Raw genomic sequence first — 13,157 nt, forward strand, 5'->3', positions numbered from 1 at the left:
GGGTAATTTTCAGCTTCTTATTCGGACTCTAAATTTGCCTTGGTATGAGGAGAATAAAATAGAGTAAATGTATCTACGCTTTTTCTTTTCCAAATCAGCATCTGATCATCCCAGAATCCGATTCCTATTCTGTAGTTGTTATTAAGAGCGACGGTCGCTGTCGGAGTCACAAGTCAGAGTCGAATACGAACCATGGATCGGATCCCGACGTGTTTGGAATTGAAAGTGAAAAAAGAGGAGCAAACAAAATGAAAAAAGAATTGCCACCGTGGGGTTGGGCGGGGCGGGGTGGACCGAAAGGAAAAGGAACAAGAGCCCAGCTAGTAACTAAACAAACGTTGGACAGAATATGGGATTGTCCGATTGTTCTTGTCCCCATCCATAAAAAGAAACGAAAAATATCAAAGGAAACGGTTTGAGACGTAAGTGGGTTCCCTCCCACCGAAGGTAGCGGCAGCGCGCAGCCTATATATGCCGAGGGCCGCCCCTCCTCTCTCATATACCAATATACCAATATACGATACCAGGTCCATCAGATCCAGCAGGAAGAAGGAGGAGGAGGAAAGAGATGGCGCCAAGAACAAACTCACCAGTATCACAATCAGAAGCAGCACCGGTCCGTCGCTACCGCATCGGGTATGCCTTCGCACCCAAAAAAGAGCAGACCTTCATCCAGCCCTCTCTTCTCCACCATGCCTCCCGTTACGGCATCGATTTCGTCCCCATTTCAATCCCCGTTTCCACCGCTACCGCCAAGACCCTGATCGAGCAAGGCCCCTTCCATTGCATCATCCACAAGCTCTACGGCCCCCACTGGAACCAACACCTCAAGGAATACTCGTCAAAGTATCCACAAACGCTCATTCTTGACCCGCCCGAGTCCATCGAGCGCCTCCACAATCGGGTCTCCATGCTCGACGTCGTCACCGCCTTTGAATCGAAGCCGCGTCGGTCAGGCGACAGATTCCAATCGAAGATCTCGGTGCCCAAACAGGTGCTGGTTGACCATTACCCGGAAGGTGAAGAAGCAACTAATTTGTTGGCGGGGTTGGAGTTTCCGGTGATTGCAAAACCGTTGTTGGCGAATGGCAGCGCCAAGTCGCACGAGATGTGTTTGATTTTTAGCCCCAAGGGGTTGCGCAGTCTTCTGGCCGATACTGATAGTCCCATTTTGCTGCAACAGTTTGTGAACCACGGCGGGGTGGTGTTCAAGGGTTACGCAATCGGAGAGCACGTCCAGTGCGTCAAGCGGAGGTCGCTGCCGGACATTTCGGAGGAGCAGGTGACCGCACTGGAAGGGGCGATGCTTCCTTTTTCACAGATATCAAATTCTGCGAATGACGAGCATAATCTGGCTCATGATCCTCACGAAATGCCTCCGCTGGAGTTTGTTGAGGAGGTGGCGAAGGGGATACGCGTGGGCCTCAAACTCAACTTTTTCAACTTTGACGTGATAAGGGATTCGAAGGACCCCAGCAGCTATTTTGTGATCGACATCAATTACTTTCCTGGGTATGCCAAATTGCCTAACTATGAGCATGCCTTGACTGACTTTTTGCTGAATCTGCTTGCAACAAGTAGTCATCCCCAAAGCCAAAACCAAAACCAAATGGAGCTCCTGCAGCTCAAGGAAGAAGAAGCTGCCACCACTTTGGAGTCCGATGTCAAACAACACAGGAGTCATAAGCAGGAGTAGGAGGAGCCGAGCAAGAGGAGGGAGATTGACAATTGTGTTACTTGGATTGGGTTTTTCCAATTTAGGTAGCTGTGAATTTCTTCTTGTGATGAGAGGCATACAGTCAATGTAGTGGAGAGTGGAAAGCGGTGAGTGCATGATATGATATGAGAGGGGTACGGTCACCATCATCGTGAGCATACATGTAGATACGAATTGCATGTAAGCTGGGTAACTGTCACATATATCATCATGTGCACCAATAAATTTCGAATAATTGCAGTAGCTACCTTTAAATTTGCAGATCACATGTCTATATATACATTTATGGTTTTGGTCTCGTCTTATTTTCCCAGATGCAGATGGAGCGACTGGTTGTCCATGAAATGAGAGCCTTTATAATTTTATGCTTAATTCTCCATCACTTCTCTCTCCCTTCCTCGTACTCTCACTCACTCACTGCCTCTCAGAAGAACAAATCTGAAACAATTAATGTTGATAACTAGAAAAACAAGTGCAACCTCCTTCCGTTTGATCATTTTGAGAACTAGTTCAGATTAATGGGATACAAAGTTTTAACTTCTTCATATTCCATCCTAAGGTATTGAAATTGTTTCGATTTGTGCCTTTAGTCTGATTGAATGCATGATATTCTTAAATTGATAGTGTGGTGAGTTCGAGAACCTTACGTAGGCTAATATGTAAGACACATCTGCACCCGCAATCACAAAAAAAAAAAGAACTCATATTTTAAGGAGAATTAAATGTTCAAAAATTAAAGCTTCATGCCCCTTTTAAAAATCACCACTTAGTATTACAGTTTAATGGTATTTCTTTTCACTTGTAAATGAGAGATATTAGGTTTGATTCTCGTCAAAGACGAATTTGAACTACATTCTTGCTAACCCATTGTAAGGCTAAACCTATTCCCCTAGTGTTGATAATATCGTTTGCTAAAAAAAAAAAAAAAAAAAAATCACCTTAAATTTGAAAGATGTAAAATGTAGTTAGCCTTATAACTAATTAATGCATAAGTTGAATTGAGGTGTTAATATCATTTTTGAAACAAAATCGTTGAGTTGATTCATTCTTAAATAAATTATATTACTCTACTCAGTATTCAGTAGTCATCTTCCACAAACGATATTATGTACTTTTAGAAGAAATGAGATGGACTTAACTTCATAATGGGCTAACAATAATGTAATTCAAATTCACTTTTGACGAGAATCGAACCTAAGACTTCTCACTTACAAGTGAAGAGCAATACCACTAGATCATATCAAACAGGAGTCCTTGAATCAACTCATACAAGATACAACCTAAGTATAGCACCCTTCTATTTGTCAAATATAAAAAATGTTAGGAATATCATATTTTTATACCAGTTACATGATGTGGCACATCAATTAATGATAGTATCTCATCAAATATTGTTGTATGCATCACTTGACACATTATATGATCTTACTATCATTTGTTACTCATATGTTGTTCCGTTATTAACATATACATACATACATACATACATATAAGGAGTGTATTTTTGTTGATGATTATTGTATGATACTAGTAGATTCAAAGTCCTTATATATATATATATATGTATATATATGTATGTATGTATGTATGTATGTATAGCTAAGCAAGGAAATAAGCAAAGACAGCTTATGGTCGTGTGCGGACAAAAAAGTATCACAATATGCTTATATAAATAAATAGCGTACCTATGATCGCTTGCTTGATTGCCCTCTTTTTAGCTACTTATTCGGGAACTAGCTTCGCTCCTCATTTCGAGAACTCAAAGGTGCGTAGCTTGTTTCACAATTAAACGGTTCTGCATGTATCCCCTCACCTAATACCCCTACTCAGGGTTGAAAGAAAGTAGCTAAATCGCCTGTATGACAGATCTATGAATAACCAGCGCCTCTAACAACTTATTTTACGGCGGTTCCTTAGGCATCTTCACATCTACATCTAGTTATAACAAGCACATACATACAAGCAAACTTGAATCCTGTTATTTTAACTTAGAATGCCGTTACTTATAATTACAGCAACACTATTTGTGTGTATCCCGATCATCTGATTGGCATGACAATCATGAAAACTTAGGTGAGAATCTATACATATTTGGCAAGGTTAGGTATAGGGTTGGTTGCGTTTATAGGTCAATACTCAATATATAGGGTACCAACCCTTGTTGTCGTTGTACAAGAAGGTTAGCTTGCTTCTAACTGGGATTTCTCTTTAGAAATCTTATGAATATATTTTGGGTAAATTACACTTTCATACCTCATGTTTAAGGTTTATTTCAATTCCTTACAACATTTTTAAAATATTTCACTTTCATACCTTAAATACTATTTTATTTCAAAATAATACCTCCATTACATTTTCAATCCATTGATCTGTTAAATGCTGACGTGGTTGCCACTATATGCCATGTGGCTGCCAAATGTCTGCCACGTGGCAAATATATATATATTTTTAAATTTGAATTTTCTCAAAAAAAAAAAAATGAAAAAAAAATTGAAACCAGTGCCTTCCCCGCCACCCCCCCCCCCCCCCCAGCGACCCTAACCCAAAACCCAAAAACCTGCAAGATGAAGAAGAAGAAGAAGAAGAAGAAGAAGAAGAAGAGGGAGAAGAAAAAAAAAAACAAAAAAGCCCCAGTTCATCCCACCTGAGCCACCCCTTTCTCCCATCCCCCATCACCCATCACCCCTCCCAAAAATCCCTCATCACCCACAAAAATTCCACCTGAGATTAGGTGGATCTACCACAAAACCAGTCCAAAAATCATCTCAAACTCAAAGTATTTTCAAAATCCACCCGTACTGAAAATCACGAGATTCTTACCCGAGGGGGGCGGAGAAGGGGGGAAGGTCACACGGCCCCACGGGGGGGGGGGGGGACGAACTGGGTTTGGGGGTTTTTTTTTTCTTCTTCTTCTTCCTGTTGCTGCTGCTGCAGGTTTTTTTTTTTTTTTTTTTTTTTTCTCTTCTTCTTCTTCTTCTTCTTCTTCTTCTTCTTCTTCTTCCTGCTGCAGAGGTTTTTTGGGTTTTGGGTTAGGGATAGGAATGTGGGTCGCTGGGGGTGGGGGGGGGGGGGGGGGGGGGGGGGGGGGGGGGGGGGGGGGGGGGGGGGGGGGGGGGGGGGAGGGATAGTGGGTCTGTTTTTTTTTTTTTGTTTTTTTTTTTTTTAAGAAAATTCAGGTTTTAAAAAAATTATTTTATTTACCACGTGGCAGCCACGTAGCATATATGTGGCAGTCACGTCAGCATTTAACAGATCAATGAATGGAAAATGTAACGGAGGTATTATTTTGAAATAAAATAGTACTTAAGGTATGAAGGTGAAATGTTTTGAAGATGTTATAAGGAATTGAAATAGACCCTAAACCTGATGTATGAAAGTGTAATTTACCCAAATATTTTTCTTAATTACTTCAAAATCAATTAAATGGGGTCTGCATGTCACCTTTGCATCCTCCGACACATATATCATAACAAAGTTAAATATACACCCATATATCATGACAAAGTCTTAGCTTTTTTTTGTTTTTTTGTTTTTACAAATCACTCACTAAATACTGGCAGCGGAACTCAAATTTAACCCTTGTTCTAGCAAGTGAATAAACCTTACCAACTCAATGAGTAATGTAAAGTCTCGGGTTTTTTTTCTATCAAAAGTTTGATATAAGTATGAATTAGTTTTTTGTCAAACATCAAATTTGTTAAATTAGATGTTACATCAGGTAGTCAATGAGACTCAAACTCATATCATAATGCAAGAACAACACTCATGTCCATTAATATGGTAGAGGATCACTTGCCGTATTTGATTTGTTGTAGCTAGGGTTTCGTGACTGTACACGTTAAGGAGATGTTTGACATGAGGTTCAAAGGTCAAACCCTATTTTTACTTTTTACTTGAATTGTCTTTTTCACTTACCAATTTCAATTCGTGCCTGGTTTTGTACCATGCACCCACTGTTTGGTCACCATGGCAAGGATCCCCTCTAGGCTCTAGCTCCAATGTCAAATTAAATGAAAATTGGGATTGGAGTTGTGGATTTACCAACAGGATCCTCTCCGATCTTTTTGGTGAGGATTTTAGGAATCAGTGAATCGTTTTTTTTTCATTGTACATCGTGCGGTCAGTTTTTATCAAATATTATTTGTGTTTAATTTTAAATAAAAATATTTAAAATGATTTATGACCACACGATGTACGATGAACGATGAATGACCACGATTCACAGATTCCCAAAATCTTCACAAAGAAGATCTAGCGTGGATCCGGATTCATAGATTTATAGCCAGATCAAGAAACCAAAAAAGGATACATAATAAAAAACGGATCAGTTCAAGCTGATACTATATATGTGGTTCAATAAATTTAAAAAAACTATTACACAAGAAAAATACCATGGGTATACCCATTTTTTTGTTTTTACATAATTGGAAAGCCATCGGTACGTATATGTAGATGAACATACTAAAGTTATTGATCTGGTATACTATATAATTAAATGGATCGATCCAGCTGGGACATGAAATGAAACTGATCTTCTACGAGATTGGCCATGTCTGCAAAGATGCTAAGCTGCAAATTAATGACAAAATATATACATCATTATTCATGCATGCAAAAGAATTAAAGAGCAAAAGCAACAGTTCATTATTAGATAACTAAAGAAAAGGAAATAAACAAAAAAGAGAGAACAAGATTAATATATTATTAGTACTTACGATCTAGGATGATGTGTTTCCAGTAAGAATGATTAGTTGATTCGTCATGATGATCCATAAGATCCCCCCAAGCTTCAAAGGTGGTTGAAGTAGTTGAAGTACTGGGTGAGTTTGGGTCAGAAATTACATGATCTTGATTAGTATTAGGGTTATTAGTACTAGTATCAACAATGTTATTTCCCGTCATTAGATTAATATTGGCAGCAGAACACTCGGGTGAGGGCACCAAAAGACGTAGTTGATGATGATCTGAAGTTACTGTTGGAGTTACATATGAATATGATCCTGATGATGGGCCACCAAGCTGCTGGCCGATCTTGTTCATCATCGTGCCGGCCGTATAAATCAAGTTTGAGGCTGGGCCTGCGCTGCTTGCCACGTATACCGGCAGTGGCTTCTGATCGTGGTCAAGAAGATGAGGAGGTTTAGGTATTATGTTTGGAATAATTAAGTGGGAAAATTGAGTATTAGTATGAACTGGGGCACCAATATTGACGCTAAAACTTTGGGGATGATGATGAGAATGATATTGACCACATATCTGTTGATGATGATCATCGGGAACTGAATTATTATATGAATATGATGATGACCCTAAAAGATAATCAAGAGCGGCCTCCACATAATTATTATTATTTGGAGGACTACTGCCAGTGCTTAGGAGTTGCTGTTGAAGTATGGTTTGCAAGACTTCGGTTTTGGCGTCGGACAAGTGGAGCCCCAGGAGAGCATTCATATTCACATTATTATTGATGTTGTTAATACGGTCCCATTCCCATGGATTATTCAGCATCAGAGGATTACATGTACTAGTGCTTGAACAAGAAGAAGAAGAAGAAGCAGCAAGCAACTGCGGAGCCAAACTGGAAAGAATTTGATTGATGATCATGAGATACTGATGATGATCAATGTTAGTACCAGTGGTTGAGATTGGTTTGTGGGTGACAGGGTCGATTCCCATTTGGAACAGCTTCTTTTTTAAATGGGTATTCCAAAAGTTCTTGATTTCGTTATCCGTCCTTCCAGGAAGATTGCTAGCTATCGCCGACCATCTGCATATATGCGCGCTTTAAGGTAAGTTAATTGCCATGCACTCGATTAATTAACAAAATTTTACATGATATTAATTCCATATGTTTAAATTAGTCTTTATAGAGAGAAATGCATGCATATGGATCATTAATTTAAAGAAAGAGAAGGAGAAGAATTAATACATAATTAATCAAAGATATATTTAGGGACCACCAACGACTGGTAGTTAATCATTAGTACGTACTTGTTGCCAAGAAGAGAATGGAGGTTGATGATGGTTTGCTCTTCTTCCTGGGAGAAGTTACCCCTCTTGATGTCAGGCCGGAGATAGTTGGTCCAGCGCAGCCTGCAACTCTTACCGCACCTGTTCAAACCTGCCAGCTTGGGGAGTGCTCTCCAACTCCCATGCCCATATCTTTCAAGGTATTCCACCAGCTTTTGATCCTCTTCTGGTGTCCATGGCCCTTTCTTTATCATTGTATCTGTGCTGCTCTTTTCATCTTGATCATCATCGCACCACGCTGATGCTGTTGCTGATGATCTCCCCATCATTAATAATAAGATCGATCAATTACCTTTAATATATTATGCACCCAACAAAAAAAAAAAAGAAAAAAAAAAAGAACGAGTTAGGAAAATTGATGGAGGAAATATATACATATCAAGTTCAATTTACATTACAATGTATTGTATATGCATGAACTACTTTTTTTACTATGTGGCAGTTAATTCATTAAGGCACATTTATATATATGATTGTAAAGTACCTAACGATTCAAGAGCAAAAACAAAAAATTCGACAAAATATAGTGTATATGTACGTACATAATATATTATAATTTTCCGACCTCATATAGTATATATCAGTTGTTAGATCGGGCGACGATAGATCGAAGATAATTAAACGGTAGGATTAGCTAGCGTTGGAAATATGCTGCCGAGGAGTACTATATATAGAGCTAGCAAGTGTGTATATGGACTATGGATGCATGCATATGCATATATATATATATATATATATATATATGTATATACATGGTGGATGATGCCTTGGCAATGCAAAGCTTTGACCCCTTGAAAATAGCTTGACTTCTTAAGGAGAACGGATCGAGGACACGTCGATAAAATTTCTCCAACACGGGAAGAAACCTTAGCTCCCTCTAACCCTAATTCACTCCGACAAACAAAAAAAACCTAATTCATTTTTATTAATTTCAATCAATGAATTGGGGCTTGTATTATATTAACCTAATACATAAGCACACGCAAATTACACCATCGATGGACCATTCTTCTCTAGAAAAGTGAGTATGAGGGTCCCGTCAAAGCCTAACTCTAACTTCTAACTTCTAACTTCTAATGTCTAACTACATATTTTTATTTTGTTTGCTATAACTATAATATACAGATACTAGTATATATTTTGGTATCAAATTCGCCGTTAAGATTTTTTACTTACAAATAAAGATCAAGAATATCAATAGACCGTATTATTATGTAACAAAAATACTACTAGCACTAACCAACAATATAACTTGAAAACATGTACCCTAACCATTAGCACTATTCATAATTAATTATTCGTGGGACGTTATATATGTGTTTTTTGTTAATCGACGTTATATATGTGTTTTGTGTGTGTGTGTGTGTGTGTGTATTAAAGGGAGACTCGAATTAGTAAACTTGGGATCTTTAGTTCCTAACGATGAGAGAGAGAGAGAGAGAGAGAGAGAGAGAGAGAGAGAGAGAGATATCATGTATATATGGAGTATTAGGTGGGATCAATTTCAATTATATTAATATATTGTAAATTTCAAGGAATTCTATCAGTGATATAGAAGAAAGTAAATTAATTTTCAAACCATAACCAACTTTATTTCACAGAATATAGTAGGGGTGTGCTATCCAGTCCCCACCGCACACTCCACACTTTCTGGTATATTGATCGTCAGCAATGCTATGCTAATTGCTAGGTCTCTCTCCGTACAAAAAGTTTTGATATATTCGTATATAATATAGAATATAAATATATAGGTCCAGGGAAAGCAATCTCCAATCTCCATCCTCCAACTAATCAACGTCAGGATTGTTGCACAGTTGATCTTCTTTTCACCAGACCAATCTTTGTTTCTTTTTTTTTTTTTAATTCCAGTCTTTCTTTCTTTTTCTTTTTCTGTTTTTAAGAAGAAAAAAAAACCATTAATTTCCAAGTCCACTAACGTAATAGTTTCAGTCCAAAACACATGTATAAGGTGCTCGACAAGGGGAAGCAAGTAATTATTATATCAAATAAAATAAAGTTGTAACCATTCATCCCCAAAAATAATGTAAATTATAGAGACAATAATCATCAATATCATGCCGACATTCCCAATCATAGATATACTACTTACGTTCCAACAAATTAAAAGCTAGAAAATGATTTATAGCAAAGGACCAAGTCGGATTGCCTCCTTCTTCCTCTTCTTCTTCTCTTTTCTATATATCCCTGTAGGCTAGCTGCAGCCTGTAGCTACAGAATTACGGATTTCGGCTTCTTAGCTAGCTGGTGATGACATCATTGCTTACTAGTAGTCAATGTGTGCGGGGGTTAATTAAAAAGATAGTAGTGTGTATGCTGGGCGTTATCCAAATTTACAAGTCACGTTGCTTTTATTATATAGTTTATTGGGCGACCATTTTTATCTCATGAGTTCTATTTAGTAACACACACAAAAAAGAAGATTAATTAGTCTAATTAATTAATTAGATGCTGTGTGGGGAAATGATTAAAAAAAAATTGAAAAGAAGAGGAAGTCGACTAAAAGAATATAAAAAGCGACAAAAAAAAAAAAAGACTAAAAGAATATAAAAAAAGGCGGCCTAGCTAGCTAGGACATACTTTTTCTTATATACTGATTTGAATTCATAAGCAATCGTAAGAACGTTCCGTAACGCCAAGGCATGCGAATAGGTAGCAAGGTTAAAACTTAAAAGGTAGTTGTATACAATTTCAGAGCATGCAGTAATATTAATTTTGGGAGGTATCAAAATTCATCCCGGCAAGGTAAAGCCTCATCTGGGTTCTACCTAGGACTTCCTTATATCTCATTTTCAGATGAGAATGAATCTTGTAGATAGAAAGTTGATTAGCATATATATAATTGCAAGCATGCATGTGGAACAATTAAAAAGGTTAATTTTGCTCTAAAATTCAATTACTGTACTACGAATAAATCATGGCATGACCAAATTAAGCGAGTACTTGCTTGCTGGTCGTGTACGTACGTACTTTCCCTTTTTCTGAAATATAATTAACAATATATATGAAGCAATTTCATTATCCAAACCAGGCCATTTTGCATGCTTAGTCAACGTATATTTATCATCACTTCCGCATAGCCACTCCCTGGGTTTTTTTATTGTTCAAGATGAATGGAGTAAGGTTTTTGCTTGGCAGAGATTTTAAGAATTACTTAAAAGAATTATTGCTATATGACGATTTCAGGAATCAAAGCTTCAATTAAGCTAAAACTCAGAGACCAATGTTCCAATTTTGATAAAAATCCACTTCCAGGATAAAATAGTTTAAGGTTAAATTTCAAAATTCTCTACTAATCACACACAATTCGGAATGCTCCATACAAAAGAGAAGTACTATGAAGTAAGGAAATCTAAACGGTAGCCTGGAATACAAGTAAGATGAATAAGTAAAATGATGGGGTTTTTTACCACCTGCAAAAGTAGGGATAAAAACACCTAAAATACTTGCAAGAATACAAGGTAATCGTACTATAGTCGGCTCTAGCAAGGTTGTTCTCTACAAAAATTGAATGAATATTTATGCCAAACCAAATCTTAATTAATTACTTAAAACAAAGTTCGAGAAAAGGTTGATTTTTGATTTAAAATAATAAAAACGAATTTAATAGAAATAATTAAATAAATCGGCAAAATAAAATAAATTGAAAGAAAATGGTTTTTGAAAATTGAAGTGTAAAAGTACTAGGATTCCGTCATCACCTTAACAATCATATGTAGTTCTTCCAATTACTTATGACTTACACATGCATATTATGAAGGTTAGGTTTTCCTAAAGTATGCCTACTTGGACCTCTAACATAGAGGGTATATCAAACATGCAATCCGTTTGTGGTATTCAAATCAAATCTAAACACGCATGACTCATTAAGTTTTGTGAAAACCCTCTGAAAAACCATGCAACCCTTAGGATGTGGTATTCATCCTAAGTGAACTTGCACATATTAACCACAAGAAGTCTTCGTCAATTTCAGGGACCGATCTCCGACCAAAACTGCATCAAATTTCTTTTCTAAGTACCCTAATGGTGATCAAGCATTAAGACAAATAGATAGCTTAAACACGGTGATTAATATTTCAAACTTGCATGCATAATATCATAAGTAAATTGAAAAGAAATTACATATTCTTGCTAAGGCTCGTGGTCTCGCCCTAGCAAAAGAGAATTAGTTACGAACAATCATAAAACAATTTATTATTGAAAATAGAAAAATGATAGAAAACACTTTGAAGGAAGAATACAAATCCTCAAAGCCTAGCTAAGTTCTCCAAATCGATGCTTCTTCTCTCTAAAACTCTAATGGCTAAATAGCCTTATTTATACATACTACTACATAATAAAATCTTTACTAGAAAAAAGTCTTCTAAAATTAGGAAACATAGCAGAATAAGATAACTAGGAAATACATTCATATTCTAACTTTAAGAAATCTCGCCAGCCACAAAGAATCTTAAGTTTCTGGATCTTTAGGGCTCCAAAACAGGTCCAAAATGACTTGAATTAAAGCTTAGGACGTCCCGAACATAATTGCAGAAGGCCTTGAACCCAAAAGACATCATCTTGGATGCCAAAAAGCCCAAATAAGCCCAAAATGTCACTTTGACAACACTGCGTGCTGCTCTTTTATTTCTTCTCCATACATAAACCACTTGGTAGAAAAATATGAAACTTTGATATGATCAAGCTGAAAGACTAATGAACATCTTACAATTGGAATCACTCCGAAATTCATCCGTTTGCCACTTTTTGCTCAAGAGGAAGTCGAATGTCCTACATTGGAAATATAATTCAAAGTATCAAAATTCTTACAAAATAACCAATAAATTAATACTAAGCTAATGGTAAAATATATAGTATGATATCGACTCATCATAAAAAATTAAAAAAAAAAGTAATTAGTTAGAAAATAAAGAAAACTCTAATTACAACCATTTTGTTGGTGTAAAAAGATTATTGAAGTACTTAAAAGGGTACTATGTCTTTTGATCTTATTTATAGAAAGGGGGATTCGGATTTAAGAGCGTATAGTGATGTAGATTGGGCCTGGAAATTCCTTATAAGTTACTTAGAGTTCTGTTTGAGTTTAGGGTGATGACATTTCAGGCAAACATATGGACAACATATAATTGATTGATATGAAGCATGCAAATAGAAGTATCTCTTACAAAAAATACGCATGTACTTATATATAGATATGTATAACATTATATATACTTGTAGGAAATCCCAAAATTAAGTGAGCTGCATCAGTTCATATTTGGTGCACTTGTATAGACAATATGCTTGCATTTTATATGGACTTGAAAGAGTGGCACACACAGGATAAATGCCATTATGAGAGGGAAAACTTAAGAAAACTAACTATTTGAATTAAGAGCCAGTTGAATGACTG

At 36.8% G+C, this 13,157-nt stretch overlaps 2 protein-coding genes across 2 annotated transcripts; one reads left to right on the plus strand and one right to left on the minus strand.

The window, feature by feature from the left end:
- The first annotated feature begins 22 nt into the window (after positions 1–22).
- LOC137720401 (inositol-tetrakisphosphate 1-kinase 2-like) lies at positions 23–1,978 on the plus strand. The gene has a single exon (XM_068459469.1). The coding sequence runs from the start codon at positions 569–571 to the stop codon at positions 1,694–1,696; it is 1,128 nt and encodes a 375-aa protein (XP_068315570.1). The 5' UTR covers positions 23–568; the 3' UTR covers positions 1,697–1,978.
- Positions 1,979–6,421: 4,443 nt separating this feature from the next.
- LOC137721017 (transcription factor MYB53-like) lies at positions 6,422–8,013 on the minus strand. Its single transcript, XM_068460144.1, has 3 exons — positions 7,999–8,013; positions 7,709–7,956; positions 6,422–7,484 (listed from the first exon to the last, which is right to left on the minus strand). The coding sequence occupies exons 1-3, from the start codon at positions 8,011–8,013 to the stop codon at positions 6,422–6,424; spliced, it is 1,326 nt and encodes a 441-aa protein (XP_068316245.1).
- Between the last annotated feature and the right edge of the window lie 5,144 nt (positions 8,014–13,157).

The sequence above is a fragment of the Pyrus communis genome, chromosome 16, assembly GCF_963583255.1.
Source record: "Pyrus communis chromosome 16, drPyrComm1.1, whole genome shotgun sequence".
Classification (NCBI taxonomy): domain Eukaryota; kingdom Viridiplantae; phylum Streptophyta; class Magnoliopsida; order Rosales; family Rosaceae; genus Pyrus; species Pyrus communis.

Bases quoted from the DNA above. Each gene is read 5' to 3' on its own strand.
- LOC137720401 (XM_068459469.1), top strand. From the start codon at position 569: ATGGCGCCAAGAACAAACTCACCAGTATCACAATCAGAAGCAGCACCG.
- LOC137721017 (XM_068460144.1), bottom strand. The intron at 7,485-7,708 runs GTACGTACTAAT...GCATATATGCAG, and splicing joins CATTCTCTTCTTGGCAACAA to ATGGTCGGCGATAGCTAGCA.